The 17786-nt window shown below is 45.6% G+C and overlaps 2 protein-coding genes across 2 annotated transcripts in view; one reads left to right on the top strand and one right to left on the bottom strand.

The window, feature by feature from the left end:
• The window catches only part of EIF4EBP2 (eukaryotic translation initiation factor 4E binding protein 2), a 33312-nt gene extending 19241 nt beyond the window's left edge, over positions 1–14071 (bottom strand). The window contains exon 1 of the mRNA XM_068257851.1: positions 13724–14071. Coding sequence (XP_068113952.1) covers positions 13724–13856 — 133 coding nt within the window. The 5' untranslated portion in view covers positions 13857–14071. The remainder of the gene's footprint in view (positions 1–13723) is intronic.
• A 65-nt stretch (positions 14072–14136) lies between these two features.
• Positions 14137–17786, top strand: part of LRRC20 (leucine rich repeat containing 20) — a 576862-nt gene continuing 573212 nt past the window's right edge. Inside the window, exon 1 of the mRNA XM_068257847.1 lies at positions 14137–14157. The gene's annotated coding sequence lies outside the window, so the exon portion shown is untranslated. The remainder of the gene's footprint in view (positions 14158–17786) is intronic.

Here is a 17786-nt window from a genome sequence, read left to right as displayed (position 1 = left end):
ACTAATGGAGTAGTAGTTCCTCCAGTATAGGTAGCCATGTATAGGTGCCCCCAGTATAGTTTAGCCAGCTGTAGGTGCCACAGTACACATTAGCCAGCGTATAGCCAAGTCAAACTTCCTGGTACCAGGGCTGTGGAGTCGGTACAAAAATGTTCCGATCCAACTCAGACGCCTCAGTTTATGAAACCACGACTCCGACTCCAACTCAGAGTACCCAAAATAGCTCCGACTCCAACTCCTTAGTCTAATACTTAACAGGGCTGTGGATCTTGTACAAAAATCATTCTACTCCGATGTTTATGAATTCAACGACTCCGACTCCAACTCCCCAAAATTGCCCCGACTCCGACTCCACAGCCCTGCCTGGTACAGGCCCCAAACACTAGCTGCCTCTTCATCGCAGCTAACTGTGCAGCAATACAATGCAGTGAGGCCGAATGGGATCAGAATTTGAGAAGGGGGCCTGGAGCAAAACAGCAGGTACCAGTAGCGGCAGCAAAAAATGGCCAATTATAGGGCAGGAAACCTGAATAAAGCTAGTTCCTGTGTTACAGTTCCCTTCATCTTTATAGGTAGAACTATGCAATTCTGCTGTGTTCTGGACAGAAGAATGGCTGGAAAAGGCTGTAGTTACTGAGAAGGTTGCCCTGCTACCTGATGTGGCAAAAAATAATTGACCCTCTGATTGGAATATGATCAGAGAAGGATCAATTCCACCACATCGATTTTCAATAAATAAAATCGAATGAACCACCATGTTGCACTGCTTGATGCAGTGCAACGCTATGGGCTGTTAATCTACTACTGCTCCTCAACAATTTTACGGGATATCTACCCTGAAAATTTGTGCCCATCTCACCTTATATAATAGACAAAAGAAGCACAAAGGTTAAGGGAGCCAGAGCTGTAACAAAATATCAAAGACTCTTTATTGCAGAAAAAACGTTATAGAACTTATGCAAAGATAAAAAAAAAAAAAACTTCCCTAAAAACAGACATTTGCTTAGAGCCTATTACATATCTGGTACTTGTAGTCCCATTCGACTGCACTCCTTATAGAGACTAGCTATAGTTTCAAAGATTTCTTCAGGCCCAAAAATAGATCGATTAGCAAAGGTAACGTCCATAGGTAGGCAGGGGGTGCCAATCTCTCCCTAGTGCATAAAGGGAAGGTCCAGGCAAAATAAAATCCACTTACCTGGGGCTTCCTCCGGCCCCTGGCAGCTGTCCTCTGCACTCGCCACAGCTCTGCTGGTGGCTCCCAGTGTCCTGAGCTGCAGAAGCCGACCTCGCCAGCTCGGCTTCTTGTGCGTTCCACCGCGCGGGTCCCGTGGTCTGGCAGAAGTAATCAGGATTGTACTGCGCAGGCGCAGAACTAGTGCACCCGCGCAGTACAGACCTGATGACATCAGATCACATGACCCGCGCGGTGGAATGCACAAGAAGCCAAGCTGGCGATGTTGGCTGCTGCAGCGCAGGACACCGGGAGCCACCAGAGTTGCAGCGCAGGCACAGGATGGCTGTCAGGGGCTGGAGGAAGCCACAGGTAAGTGGATTTTGTTTTTTTTTATTGTGCCTGGATGTATCCTTTATCCTTTGTGCTGCTACTACTGCTCCAGCCTTGCCCACAGAGATTTTCTGTCCTGTTTGATCAATAGCGTCAATCAATATTAGACCAAAATGCATTGGAATTCCGATTGGAAATGCAGTGCACGCTGATAAACCCTGCTGGGAATTGAACAGAAGAAAAAAATAATTTGCATATTGTATTTACAGGATGAACAGATTTACTGTTTTCTAGCAACCGTACTGATAGATTTCAAAATTGGTAGACCAATCGCATAGTTATACCAAATAGACAATTGTACAATGGTTTTCCATCCAATATAGTACCTCAGCAAGATCCTGCTTCAAGCAGATTATATTGATTTTTCTTACAGCACAATGTGTGCTCGATAAATGATTTTTGTGTTGGTAAATATTGATCCAACAGTTCTATCAGACTAGTCCTTGGACAATATGATTGTTTGGATTGGAAGTGGATATTGGTCTGTGTGTAGCGGGCTATGGCAACACTCAGGTATTTAGGGAGCTGAATAAAAGCGCAGCATTTGTCACAAAAATAACAGGGCACGGTTTTTGGCAGCAGACTGTTCCTTATCAGAAGACACGGTGGTAATTATGCATTACTTTTCAAGCCTATTCAGTTTTGGGACCAGACAGTGGTCTGTTGCTACTAAAGTTTCATTGCTGCTTGATCTGGGAGGGGAAAAAAAAAAAAAAAAAAAAAAAAAAAAAGCCAACATCTATGGGTATAGGCTGCTTAGGTTAGTCTTTATTCACAAAACATTTTTCAACACTGAAGTCGCAAAACACAATATAAACAAGTTACGCAATACCTGTTAGCTTTCTCTTCAATTTGATAACCACAATAACAAATAAAAGGCATGTTCATGCAGGAGAGTTTTCCAGAGTGTACACAGTATGGTTAATATAGAGCTTAGACAGTATCAGAAAGGTTCAATGACACCTACAGAACGAGATTAATTCAACAAATGAGCATGCAACCTCACTGACAATGTGCAAAAATCCAAATGTATCTACGACACTAATAAGTAACTCCACAGGCCCCTCTCAGACAGGAGGCTGACCTGTGGACTTATTGGCTGTGGCTGCACTCAGCTGTGTCTCCATATGGGGGAGGGAGGCACCTGTCTAGCGTCGGTACCCAGGCAGCGGTAGTCGTTTACAATGGCTGAGGGTGCATAGGTCATTGCCATATTGAACGCAGTTAACGCCACACATCAGGTCGAGCAGACATTTTCCAACATGTCTGATCAATGCTTTCAACCCAAAATCAATCAAGCGGACATGTTGCGGCAAGGATTTCCTCAGATTCGACAAAATTATCAAATCAGATGGCCGTTCACCAAAAAAATTAATTAAAACGTTAGATGTATGGCCACCTTAACACCTTAGGAAACCATGACCCTGCCTGCTGTGTTCAATAGTTGCCTTTCTAAAGACCATTGCTTGTACTGTTCTGGAGATGCACTAGTCTAGTCATACATTTTAGTCCTTTATATACTGAATGTACATTTATGCAAGTTATGTAAATTATGTAAGCAGCTTGGAAGTGAGCATGATTGGCCCAATTTCCAAGTTGCCTAAAATGTTCATTACCATTTGTATGAGGGCTGACCCGATTTGTTCTCACTAGTTTTCTCTACATACCATTGGTACAGTAGTTGCATCTGCATGATCGTCACACATTAATCTGCCTGAGGTCCAAGCTGCATGCAAACCTAAAACATTTGCAACACACTGGCCTCAATTCTGATACGCTTACTGTCTGTTTAACCGCATAAGTGGGCAGCACGGTGGCGTAGTGGTTAGCGCTCTCGCCTTGCGTTTGAGTTAGAAGCCCAGCCAGGTCAACATCTGCAAGGAGTTTGCATGTTCTCCCTGTGTGTGTGGGTTTCCTCCCACACCCCAAAAACATACAGATAAGTTAATTGGCCCTAGACTATGATACATACACTACACGATATGTACATAGCCATATGACTATGGTAGGGATTAGACTGTAAACCCCTCTGAGGGACAGTTAAGCAACAAGACAATATACTCTGTACAGCGCCGAGTAATATGTTGGCGCTTCATAAATACTTAAAATAAGTGGTATTTTACCGCATGTGGTAAAAGCAGTTTGCGGTTCTGGTAGCTTTTACTGAGGATTTACCCCATGCATTAAAATGTGCGGTATTTTGCAATGTTTTACTGAAAATTGGAATTCTCATGAAAAATAGGGGCAAGTTAGCACTAGAGATGTCCCGAACGGTTCGCCTTCGCCGACCTTTCCCAGAAGTTCGATTCGCCCCCATAATGCTCCATTGAGCAGAACTTTGACCCTCTATATCAGTCAGCAGACACATTGTCATCAATCAGACTACACTCACTCCTGGAGCCCCACCCCCTCTTATAAAAGGCAAGGTTCTCCTTTCGTTTTACTCACTCGTCTGCCTACAGTAATTAGTTAAGGGACAGCTGCTGACAGACTCTGCTAGGGAGAGTTTAGTTAGGCTCTTGTAGGCTTGTTCCTAGCTGATTGTTATTCTTTATATTACTCCCTCCCCCCGGAGCGGGCAGCACTCCTCCCGGAGGGGAGGAGAGTCTTGTCTTCCAGGGAATTGTGGTATTTCAAAAGCCAGCTTACATACCTTGGCCGGGAATTGAACCCAGGTCTGAGTGCGTGGTAGGTAGCTCACTTCACCACTAAACCACCACTACATGCTGAAGCCAGCCTAGCATGTACCATTATGATATATCCAAGAGAAAAATGAGCTTGCTTAGGGAATTGTAGAATTTCAAAAGCCAACTCACATTGGCCAGGAATCAAACCCAGGCCTACCGCGTGGTAGGTTGCTATCCTAACCATTATACCACCAACATAACACACTACAATGCTACATGCTGAAGCCAGCCTGGCATGTACCATTGTGATATACCCAAGAGAGAAAATGAGCTCGCTCTCTCTCTCTCTCGGACTTGATGGTTTTAAGCTGAAAATTCACTTCAATGGCATCAACGGATACCAGCAGAATTTTATGGAGAGAGTGAGGGAGGAGGGAGAGAGGGATTACACTGCCTGATGTTAAGCAGTGTAGGCCCGCCGGGCGGATTGCTCAGAAACAGCCTTATCCGTCTGCCAGCAGTGCGCACACACGCGCTACTGTCGCCTGAAAGTCCGCCCAGCGGGACGGTCTGGCAGACCAGTCGTTGGCGGCCGTAGTGTGTGCGTACGCACCTTTATAAATAAGCTGGAGTGTCTGCTATCAGTGAAGTCCGTCCATAGCATAGTATGCCAATTAAGCAGCTCAGCTCTCTATGAAAGCAGAAGTGATATCATCTACTTTTTAACACAAGGTCTATGGAGAAACATATACTCTATTAAATAACGGATATGTGATTAACCACTTGCCGACCAAGTGATTTCCCATTGATCTGTGCTGGGTGAGCTCTTCAGCCCCCAGCACAGATCGTATTGCAGGCAGGGCGATCAGACTCCCCCCCCCCCCCCCCCCTTTTTTTCCCCACTAGGGGGATGTCCCCTTTTTTCCCCACTAGGGGGATGTCCTGCGGGGGGGGGGGGGGGGGGGTTAGGGGTCTGATCGCGCCGCTCTGCTGTGTTTTGGGGGGGGGGGGGGGCTCCTCAAATCCCCCCTCCGCAGCTCTATTCCCCCTCCCTCTTCCTGTGAGCGGTACAGGACGGCTTCAGCCTAGCAGACAGCGGCGATCCCCGGCCAGAGGCAGGGGATCGCCGATCTGTCTTACGGCGCTGCTGCGCAGCAGCGCCGTATGATGTAAACAGCGGGGATTTCTTCCCTGTGTGTTTACATTTCGCCTGCGAGCCGCGATCGGAGACTCGCAGGCAGTTCACGGAGACACCATCCGTGAACTGACATGGAACGGCCGCTCGAACGAGCGGCCATGGAAACCTGCAGACAACAAGTTTACGCCGATCGGCGTTAGCTGGTCGTCAAGAGGTTAATGGTAAATAATTTTCACTAAACTGCCCCTTTAAGAGACGAATTTCATGTTACATACTTTCAATCAATAAGATTGTAATATGAAATTTAGAGGAGGAGTCGGAGGAATCCTAAACTGAGTCGTCGGAGGATTTTTGTACCGACTCCACAGCCCTGGTTGTCTGTCCCCCTCAGTCACCTAAATTGCAGCAGCTCAGTCCTGGTCGCCTGGATGGTAGTGTGCAGATGCCCAGGAGTGCACGGCACACGCACAGAGCGCTCCTTACTGCAGGTGCCTGCACACTACTGCCCAACCCACGCAACCAGGACTGAGCTTGCCCTGAGCTGCAGCTGTGATTTAGGTGACAACGAAGGGGGGGGGGGGGGGGGGGGGGGGGACGACGACGACTGAGGCATGAGGATTGCTTTTAAGGGCTCGTTTCCACTAACGCGAATCCGCATGCGTCCAACGCATGCGGATTCGCACATGTAATGCAAGTGGATGGGCCTGTTTCCACTGTAGCGTTGTTGAGGTGCGTTTTTTTCAGCAGTAAAAAAAACGCACAAAAGAGCCAACGAATTCGCTTGCGAGTGGAATGCATGCGAATCGCCGCTAATGTATTTAATAAGAAATTTGCATGCGGCTTTGGTATGCGAATTTTCATGCGAATTCGCATAGGTACCAATGTAACTTTAAACAGGCAGTGACATGGTTAAATTCGCATATACCATCACCTATGTGAATTCGCGGCAAAAAACGCGCAAAAATTCGCATCCACATGCTATTTCATGCAATTTCAACAGCGGTGGAATCCAGGCGATTCTGCACCGCAATAGTGGAAACGAGCCCTAATACTTGCCTGCCCCCCCCCCCCCATTTTTACTAACTGATATCCTTTAACAATTGTGCATTGATTAGAGGACAGTTTGGGGCATGAGTGCTATACAGATATGCTGCAGGCAAGCAGCATGCACCATTCAATAAGGATGGATGGCACTACGACAGGACAGCACATGAGTGAATGGCTTTCAATGGGCAGGGAAAGTAGAAGAACAATGAGCACATTTGTTGGTGGTTGTTTAGTGATCCAGATCACTACACCAGGTCATGGGACAAATGCTATATTCTCAGCCAGGACAGCATCACACAGTTCCTTTTCTGGGTTGATTAGCGAGGCTCGGTGTATAAATCAGAGAGCTTAAATGTTACCACTGTCACCAGAAATCAGCGTGCTGGAAATCAGTTTCTGGCTCTTTGGATACGGCACCTGTCAGCAGGGCTGGGGAGTCGGTACAGAAATCTTCTGACTCTTCGGTTTATGAAACCACGACTCCGACTCCAACTCCAACTCCGGGTACCCAAAATGGCTCAGACTCCTCGACTCCTTAGTCTAATACTTAACAGGGCTGTGGATTTCGTTCAAAAATCTTCCGACTCCTCAGTTTACAAAACCACGACTCCAACTCTGGGTGCCCAAAATTGCCCCGACTCCGACTCCTCCTCCAACTCTGGCTCCACAGCCCTGCCTGCCAGGCTTGCTTCAATGTTCAGACTGAAAGAGAAAAGTCACAGACTGAATCGGTCAGAGGCTATTGCAGCTTAAATTAACAGCTGTCCAGTGTTCTCCCCAAGGAAAAAAATACTGCTGTCTATGGTGCAGGAAGTGGCCAAGTTGGGCTCTTGACAAAGTACTTTAAGTGTACCAGTGGCAAACCCTGGGTACAAAAATATTTACCCCAGAAGAGGAAGCCTCTAAATCCCATAGAGGCTTCCCATGCGGATTTTTACCCCCCCAGGGCTTGTTGGTACAACATTGGGCCCCATTTTTCTTTAGGTACAAGTGGCCGTACTGTGCCTGAGTATGGACACACCTGCTCAGTAAGCTAGAGCAGTTTGTGCAAAAGTGGGCCAGTTCCACTGCGCAGGCAGGGCTGTTCTCGTGCCAGAAAAGGAGTGTGGCCCCAATGTGAAAAGAGGGGGGGGGGTTCTGGCACGTGAGGAGGACTGGGGAAACCTAAATAGGATCCAAAGGCTTACCTCATCTAAGGCATGTGTTTTGAAGTTCAGGTTCTGTTTAAGAAAAAAAGGTATCCAAAATCTGCTAATAAAAAGGAGCTTCTACAGTCAACTGTGACCTTCAACTATACAGATCTAAAATTCTATGCCTGGAGTGCCACTTTAAAGTTTTCTGCGAAAACAGTGTAAGCATTCTATAAAATAATAGAAAATTAAGGGTGCTGCCTTGCACATCTGAACCAAAACAAGCAATAACAGACTGTTATTGAAGGTGTTAGTCAACATGGACCAGCAACTATTTGCCAACTAACTTGTCTTCTCATTTCGGATAAGCCAGCAAAACCTGGGCAGTTTTAAAAACTTAGCAGTAGGTTTCCACAGCAATGAACGGCACACACCACAAATGTGCCTTTCTGTACTGTACTAGTGTAATAAACACTACAGCTGCAGCTTGCAACATTCCTAGAGTGAGGCGGTGGTGCCAATAACGCTGGAGAGGAGGGGGGTGTTAATCCAAAGAAGCCAAGAAGATTATTACTTTGTACTATAACTGACATGTATTCTAAGAAAACTAGGCAGAGCTCTGGACAAATTCACAAAAAAAAAAAAAAAAAAAAAAAAAAGGACTTCCTTGTTTATCTCATGCAGCAATGGAAGTTAAGAGCGGTTTATAAGGGAACTAATGTAGTCATGCCACCTCCTGTCACCGCCCCTTACTCGCCCTCCCCATTGTGCAAGAGTCATGGGGTTGTCCTGGCTTCCCGAACCTTGTTTACAGATTCAAGTATTCCTGGAGGTATGGCAGGACAGCACTGGTTATAAGCTGTGCTTTAACACATACGGATCCTAACATTTTGAATGCTTTCGTTGTACAGCTCAAAAAACAAGCCACTAAGCACACCATTGAAGCCTAGAAGTAAAACTAACAATGCTGTATTGCCATATAGCCGATTTATGTTTGTTCACACAAACAGCATTTCAGTTACAGCAATAGTGTTTGATTCAACACAAACAATATTTAAAAAGTAGAGGTAAACAGTTTTGTTTTTTATACACACACCTACATTCACTAGAATTAGCTGAGGATTTGATGTTTGTACACACTTTTAGATTAAATTCTGCAGAGGTATGCTATAAAGATTTTATCTTGCAAGAGTCTCCTATGTGTGAAATTATCCTGCCAGACACTATTCTTCCCTCTGCCCCCGTCATGCAATGCACAATGCCCCCCCCCCCGCAATACAATGCATTGTTAGCCTGCAGGCTAGCTGTATGTCTGTACTGCCTAAAGGCTCATACACACAGACTATAGTCTTTGGAAAATGAAAGATCACAGACCAATCTTACCACTCTTCATGTAGTATGAGAGTCATACTCTACGCAGTCTTTTCTATGGAGCTGAACTCCACATCAGGAAAAAATATTTGCAAGATGCTGCACACACAGATGCTGTACAGACACAAAAGATCAGTATCTGCAAAAGATCTGTTCCAGCCAAAAATCCATTCCTGCAAATTGCAATGATAGTCTATGAGATCTGTAGATCATCATACACACATGATTTAACTGACATTCATCTGCAGATCAAGCAATCATCTGCAGATCTGAAAAGCCATCCTGGTGGATCTGATCTGCAGATGAATGTCAGTTAAATCATGTGTGTATGATGATCTGCAGATCTCATAGACTATCATTGCAATTTGCAGGAATGGATTTTTGGCAGGAACAGATCTTTTGCAGATACTGATCTTTTGTGTCTGTACAGCATCTGTGTGTGCAGCATCTTGCAAATATTTTTTCCTGATGTGGAGTTCAGCTCCATAGAAAAGACTGCGTAGAGTATGACTCTCATACTACATGAAGAGTGGTAAGATTGGTCTGTGATCTTTCATTTTCAAAAGACTATGTTCTGATGTGTGTATGTGGCCTTAGACAAACTGTAGCTTAAGGCATTGTGTTCTGGTCTCTGCCAGGGACAGTAATCTAAGGGTGCATACACACGTCAGACCATAGTCTTTGGAAAATGAAAGATCGCAGACCAATTTTACCCCCCTTCCATATAGTATGAGAGCCATACCTACACAGTCTATTCTATGGAGCTGAACTCCCCATCAGATAGAAATATTTGCAAGATGCTGCACACATTCAAAATATCAGCATCTGCAAAAGATCTGTTCCTCCAAAATGCATTCATAGTCTATGATATATGCAGATCTCAGTCACACCTTGTTTAACAGACATTCGTCTGCAGATCGGACAATTATCTGCAGATCTGAAGATCCATCCTGGTGGATCTGATCTGCAGATGAATGTCTGTTAAACAAGGTGTGTATGAGGATCTGCAGATATAGACTGAAGCCTGGTGCACACCAAAAAACGCTAGCAGATCCGCAAAACGCTAGCAGATTTTGAAACTCTCTTTTTCTGTAGAGTTTCAGCTAGCATTTTGCGGTTTTGTAAAGCGTTTTTTGGTGTAGTAGATTTCATGTATTGTTACAGTAAAGCTGTTACTGAACAGCTACTGTAACAAAAACCGCCTGGCAAACCGCTCTGAAGTGCCGTTTTTCAGAGCGGTTTGCGTTTTTCCTATACTTAACATTGAGGCAGAAACGCATCCGCAATCCAAAACCTGCAGCAGCCCGGGAGTATGCGTTTCTGCAAAACGCCTCCCGCTCTGGTGTGCACCAGCCCATTGAAATACATTACCCTAGCGGATCCGCACCCGCAAGCGGATGGCAAACTGCAGCAGAACCGCTCTGGTGTGCACTAGGCCTATGAATGCATTTTGCAGGAACAGATCTTTTGCAGATACTGATCTTTTGAATGTGTACAGCATCCTGCAGAGTTGTGCACACTACGCTCACTATGGAACATCAGCAATGGGACAGGTGGCTGAAGCGCTACTTTCAAAAGTACTGTATGCGTCATGTTGCACTTTTTGGCGTGGTTGAGTTCTTCTACAAATGCCCTACTAGTGAATCTGGTGCCAATTCCTGTCAATCTCCCAACTATAAACAAAGTCCTTCCACTTTCTAATGCCTAATGATCCGTACACACGCCGGACTGGAGGCAACAACGGGTCCGTCGTCACCTCCCGCTGGGTGGGCGTTTCAGCGACAGCCCAACGTGTGTACAGTCTGTCGGCGGACTGATACGGCTGTTCGCTCAGAAACAGCCGTATCAGTCTGCAGACAGACTGTACACACGCCGGACTGTCGCTGGAACGCCCACCCAGCGGGAGGTGACGGACCCGTCGTTGCCTCCAGTCCGGTGTGTGTACGGACATTAACCCTCCATTGTAAATGTGAATACCCCCAACCCCTACCCGGACATTTATTTACACCTACTGGCCACCTTGTCTGTGATTGCAGTTACATTATATACATTCACCAATCCAGTGATTATGCTGGGTAACTGTTTACTTGTCCAAACGAGTTTGACTAGACAAATTGAATATTTGATGCTTTGGAGATGATTTTATCCCTATTTTCTGTTACACTATCTGAGGTTTTTTACTGCCTCGTGTCAACCGTTTGCCTCCGATCTTGTGTAAACTGGGAAACTTGCAAGAGGCCATCATTCACTGCATAGCGACGTGACATATGGATTTTTAACACACATTGCTAATACGTACATTTTTAGTAGGATTTCAAGTTGAAATCTATCAAACCGCACCGTATGATCAATCTACCTCCCTGCCCCCAAGAGAGATCTCACATCTGGGCCGATCAATAATTTAGATTGATTTTGGATAAAAATCTTCTGAAATTACGATCAGAAAGGCGGCTGCCAAGGTATCAATCTCTAGCAGATATGATCATAGCAATTGAATCTGTTGGAGTGTATCCACTAGTGTATGGGCACAACTAAACCTCTCTAAACCGACTACTTACCTTAGCCTATAAGCCTACTGCCCTGCAAAACAGTCATTTATCATGGTGTAGGTATACTGAGCCCCAACACATTGAAATATCCATGTAATTGCAGATGCCTGGCAAAATTAACAGTGATGGTCACCCAAATGAATATTTTCGCATTGCCAATATACACAAAAGGAGCTGTAGGGTGTCAAGTCTGAGGGTGCTATAAAAAAAAAAAAAAGTGTAGCATTCACCATCTTTGAGGATAAACACTACCAAATGCCCACATAGGCACATCTGCAGGGTTTTCCAGGCAACACCAACAGTAATTCTCACCAAGGATAGTCTTACAAAGGTTTTTGTTTTTGTAGCAATCTCATTAAAAACAACAAACAGCAAATGGCATGGGCAGCACAACAGCTGTTTCAGGCATCTAAGCACTGCTATACCAAGCAAATATCAATAGACATGGCTTGATACACAGTATTTAGAGATGCAAAACATATGTTGTGCTTCTCATGCTGGCTGATGCACACAATGCAATTTTCACATCAGAGAGACATCCTTCGATTATTTCCATCACATGCAATCTGTTACCGATTGAATAAAGGAATGAGATCAGTACTGATTGCAAAATCAATCCTCTCAATTAGTATTTATATAGCACCAACATCTTTTGCAGTACTATACTGAATATGTAGTCTAGTCACTAAAGAGGTGCTCATAATCAAATCCCTACCATAGTTGAGGAAGTCAATTAATTTTGTGGGGGAGGGGGGTGTGGAGACCCTTGCAGACAGGTGGAGTACATACAAACTGTGCAGATACTGCCCTGGCTTGAATTCGAACCAAGGACTCATTGCTGCAAGGCAAGAGTGCTGTCCACTACTATGCTACCCCCAACAGTGTTGCCAACCTCGGAAATACATTTTTACTGACAAAGCACAAAAAATTTACTGACATCTAATATTATTGAAATTCAATGAAAGATATCACTCATGCGCCTCACGTGCAATACACCGGCAACTACGCGGGGCACGAATGAGGAAGAAGAGTGCAGTGGCGGACACCGGACAGGTGAAGAATTAATGCATGGCATCTGTGGGGGAGACTTTGATACATTTACATTTGGGGAAGCGACCAGGGGTTTCCTTCAAATTTGTTCTCGATTATCGCAGCCCTTACCGCTGCACACCTTATCGAGCATGCCATCCTGAGATTTTCCACGCAAACCGATTTCGGCCCGAAATTGGTTTGATTGTCAACTAGGCATGCTCTTGATGGCACCGATTTTTATAATAATAATTGTCTTATCTGATGGTTGATCGGCCACCAAGTCTACAGATGCATGGCCACCTTTAGCTAGAGCAGTGTACATTCCACAGTGATATGTGAACAGTGATCTTCTGGGAAAGAGAGAGGATTTTTTTACTGACACCACAAAGTTTTTCATGGACTTTACTGACAGCCCAGATTTGTTGACTTTTTTACTGACTGTCAGTAAATTTACTGACGGTTGGCAACACTGACCCCCAATTGGAAGCAGATCAGACATGCCGGAAATTGCTCAACAATCAGTCTGACAAAAATTGCATAGTGTTTATCGGCCTTTACTGTGCTGAAGGAGATTGCAGTGAAATTCTGCAGTATGGCTTTTAAAATGTCATGGATGGATTATTAAAGTCAGTTCTGTCCATAATTACTGTTTAGATATGGACACTAACATCATCCCTCGCTTAGATGCCTGAAAAAAAAACTACCTACTGCAAAATAGAATGCTTAAAACAAACTAAGAAAAATGCCATGTTTTTCTGGGGGTAAAACCCCAATAAACTAGGTGTAAGTTTTACATCACACCTCAAATAAGAGAAGGCGAAGTCACATGAGCACATGTGGTTTGTTTTGCATTAGCAGCTGTGTCCCCAGGTTACCTCCACCCTCAATTGAAAACGTCACTGGTCTCTCCGCATTAATAAACTGCCCATAAAAGTGAATGAGGAGTGCAAGTGACAGCTTAGTGGGTCCCGGGCACCCCCCTGCTGTTATGCAATCATCCGCCAGTGAGAGGCTCTGCAGGACTGTGCATGGCCATGGCTGGCATGTGATCAGCTGCACGCACGCGGCCACAGCTGCAGGCACCACGCGCTCCTGCATGCATGGAGGAGCTGCACCCTCGGGCGCTCTATGCACGCCTCACCCCGCGTGCTGCACGCCTGTCATTGCCTATGCACGAGATGCACGACCACCCCCCTTCCCCACAATGTGCATCTGCACGGCTGGGGGCGGCCTGTAGCGTGTAGGCCGCGGAGGCTACTTACCTCCAGGGGTGGTGGAGAAGAGGGTGCCCCCGGGGGTGGTGCAATAGTCATGAGGTAGCTGAGAGGAGTCGCTGATGTGGATGGTCCTGGTGGGGATGGCCCGGCTCTGGCTGTGCTGGTGTCCGGTTGACATGTTTCCTGGCCTGGAGGATGTGTGTGTGCTGCTGGGGAGAGAGAGGGACAGAGCGCAGAGCTGGGAGGAGCCGGCTGAGGTAGAGGGCGCACGTTACGGGAGGATTGGCTGAGCCTCCTTTATGATTTCCCTTCCTTCTCTCTCTCCTTTTCCTTTCTCCTCCGCCCTTCAAGCTCGCTCCCTGCGCCAGGAAACACGACTCGGCGACGGGCAGAGGGAGCGGGGCCAGGAAATGAAGTCAGGCACCGCCTCCTATTAACTCTTCGGTGCTTGAGCTCTGGGCTGATGCAACAGGCGGGAGGTAGGGCCCTGGCTGAGAGAGACAGATAAGGGCGTGTGAGGGGCCTCTTCTCGCAGGAATCTCACCCTCGAGCTGCTGTCCGGGCCGATAGAACAGACCCCGTTCCTGCACACTGGTCTGTTGTCGGGGCCACACACATACATCAGGCTGCGTCACCTTGTAATCGCGCTCCAGCGTGCTGTGTGCACATGTGCTGCAGCATGTGTTCTTGTAAACAGGACAGGCTGCGTTACATAAATGTGTTTTAAGTTTTTTTTTAGCAATAGATGGTTGCAGGGGCGTAGCAATAGGGGTTGCAGAGGTAGCCACCGCATCGGGGCCCTTGGGCCAGAGGGGCCCCGAAGGGCCCTCCCTCAACTACAGTACTAGCTCTCTATTGGTCCTGTGCTCATAATAATCACTTCTATAGATACTTTGAATAGTGGTAATCATTAACAAACTGTTCCCCATCCCCTTCTGGCACCTCAGACACTGTAGTTGCCATTGGCAGGTTTTGGTGCGCCGTATCAATTGTTATGTATAGAGTGGTTGGGGGGCCCCATTGTAAAACTTGCATTGGGGCCCACAACTCCTTAGCTACGCCACTGGATGGTTGGCAGTTAGTGCAAATGATTGATATTACATAAGGCCCCGTTCACACTTGAAACCGCAAAACGCTATCAATTACAGCTAGTGTTTTGCGTAAGTGATTTTTCCACGATTTAATGTGGAAAAATCACTGGACAAAGCAGAGTTTTGGAAGCGATCGCGAGTAGCTGTTTTACACATGCTAATCGCGATCACTTCAGAATCGCCACCAAAACGCTGCCGGTAATGCGTTTGCAATTATTGCTAATCGCAAAACGCCCACAATCACGGCAGTGAGAATACTGCCAAAGGGTACCATGTGTTAAGCGTTTACTACAAAACGCTAGCGGTTTGCGGTAAGCAGGAATTGCGCAATTCCCGCTTAGTTGTGAACAAGCCCTACACTTAGGGCATTTTTGCCCATTTTTCAAGTGCTGGCGATTTTGCGGTGATTCCCTATGAGAGCGTTCACATCTGACCGGTTTGTTTCAGTTTTCTGTATAGCAGTAAAAAGCTCTGTCAGTTGAATAGCAGTCCACAGCTGTCAGTTGGATAGCAGAAGACAGCTATTAGTTGGATGGTAGACTGCTATGTCAGTTGGGTAGTAGTAGATAGCTTTGTCAGTTGGATGGTAGTAGACAACTCTCTGTCGGTTGGATAGCAGTAGAAAGCTCTGCTAGTTGAATAGCAGCTGTCAGTTGGATAGAAGACAACTGTCAGTTGGATGGGAGACAGCTCTCTGTGAGTTGGATGGTAGTAGAAAGCTGTCAGTTGGATGGTAGTTGACAGCTCTCTGTCAGTTGGATAGCAGTAGGAAGCTGACAGTTGAATAGTAGTACACAGCTGTCAGCTGAAAGGTACACAGCTGTCAGTTGGATAGTAGTAGACAGCTCTCTGTCAAAATGCAAGCAGCATCTCCTTCCAGTGACATCACCTGCCAGCAGTATAAATTGTCACCATGTGATAAATATCTGAATGTAAATCGGAAAAGAAAGATTTTACAATGGGCAAACCCTGACTAAATCATTTATACATAATTATTGTAATAATTAAGCACTTTTTTACTACATTATTTTCACTGGAGTTACTCTTTAGGTTTCCTTTAAAGGACAATTGAACCAAGAGGGATATGGAGGCTGCCATATTTATTTCCTTTTAAACACTACCAGTTGCCTGGCCGCTCTGCTGAACCTCTGCCACTTATACTTTTAGCCACAGACTCTGACACACATCACGGGTTTGCTTTGACTTGGCTGCATATTGGCACTGCTGGATATACACACTCAGAATCAGGACCAAGTCCTCTAGCACCCAAGGCTGAGACATCAAAGTGCGCCCCTCCATCCCTCCCACCCCAGTCATCACACACTGATTGCTATTATGGTAAGAGGCGCCTCAGGGCCCCCAACCGCTCTAACACCTTAATCTCTAGTTATCTGGCTTGCAGTTAGGCCTCTTTCACAGTGCGACATTAGAGTCGCACATTAGAAAATGTTTCAATGTACAGCAATACTAAGTCTGTGCGACATACGCAGTGCAGACGTTGCATTTGTGTGTACCGTGTAGCGTTATTAGAAAGTGCTGCATGCAGTGCGTTATACACGTTATTAGCTGCGTTGGACTGTTTGCACATGCTCAGTAATGACTTGGAAGCATACTTTTCATTGCCTGTATGCTCTACTGAATGCGACCATAACGGGGCATTAGGTTGCGTTGCGACTGTTTCGGGATGTTGCGGTGTAATTTGCTTGCAACTTTAACGTCACATCAAAACGCAACGTCCTACTGTGAAAGCGGCCTTACTGCCATGTATCCCCGTTTCTTATTTCTCTCTGCTTCAAACACAACACGGGAATGATAGCTGAGTGAGTTGTGCACCTCCTCCTACACTGCGCCCTGAGGCTGGACCCTCTCTCGCCTCTGACTCAGCCCTGTACACACTAGGCCGAATAAAGACTGGTACCAATTTTTGGAAGTGCACTCCCAGGACTTTTTAGATTTATCGAGCATGCTAGCTAGTTGCAGTGCTGTCACATTAATTTTAATCAGTGTTTTTACATAGTGGTGGTGTTTATATACCCATTCTGAAATGAATACATTTGTTAGATTTGATTGATCCTAAGCCCTGTGCTCTCTAATTGTTGTTTACAAATTACTTCAGCCCTGTTTTACACTTACGATTTTGCAAAAAGATGCGCGCACTGCATAGCAGAAAATAGACTTGTGAGTAAGAGAGATTGTATTTTCTGTGATACAGTGTGCAGAAATAAGAGAATTTCAATATGATTCTGCAAAAGGAATAATAACTTTCTTACACACAAAGCCGTACTTGTTGCAGTCAGTTGGTCACCAGTGAAAAGTATGTGTTCCAGCAGCCCCTGGTGATATTTTAAAGGTACTGCAAGTAGAACAATCTCCTGCACACTGTTAATCTGCATCTGCACAAGTATGCCAGGTAAACACAAAATGCATTTTTTACATCAGACTGGCAGGAAAAGTCCTGTTTGATAATTTCCAACATGTCCTATCTGCTTCTGATCGCAAAGGAATTGATTAAGTGCAGTACTGATCTCAACATTATTCCCTTATTTGATTGGAAGCAGATCGGATATGGTGTAAATTTCCCGTCGATCTGACTGAAAAATTGTATGGTGTGTACCCAGAATTAGAAATACCCTGGCTCAGGAAAACAATATCTCCCTGCTGTTGATTCTTTACCTGGACATTGCACAACTCAATATTACAGTAATCAGATCAGTAGAAATCTGGTTAAATATCAAAGACTGCTGTCACCTCTGCTTAACTGAGAAACAGAGAAAATCATTTAATGTTTGGGCAATACAAGGATGTGAAATTAACCGAGAGTGCCTTTTTTTTTCTTCTTTTAATAGATTTTAGTTAAAGTGAACCCTAAGTCAGAAAAAAAATTAGTTTTACTCACCTGGGGCTTCTACCAGCCCCCTGCAGCAGTCCTGTGCCCTCGCAGCCACTCACTAATCCTCTGGTCCCCCGCTGCCAGCTAGTTTCGTTTTTGCCGACAGGCCCGTCAGGACTGGCCACGC

Source organism: Hyperolius riggenbachi, chromosome 10 (assembly GCF_040937935.1).
Source record: "Hyperolius riggenbachi isolate aHypRig1 chromosome 10, aHypRig1.pri, whole genome shotgun sequence".
Lineage (NCBI taxonomy): Eukaryota > Metazoa > Chordata > Amphibia > Anura > Hyperoliidae > Hyperolius > Hyperolius riggenbachi.
The sequence above is the reverse complement of the archived record's forward strand: the minus strand, read 5'-3'. Positions and strand labels throughout refer to the sequence as shown.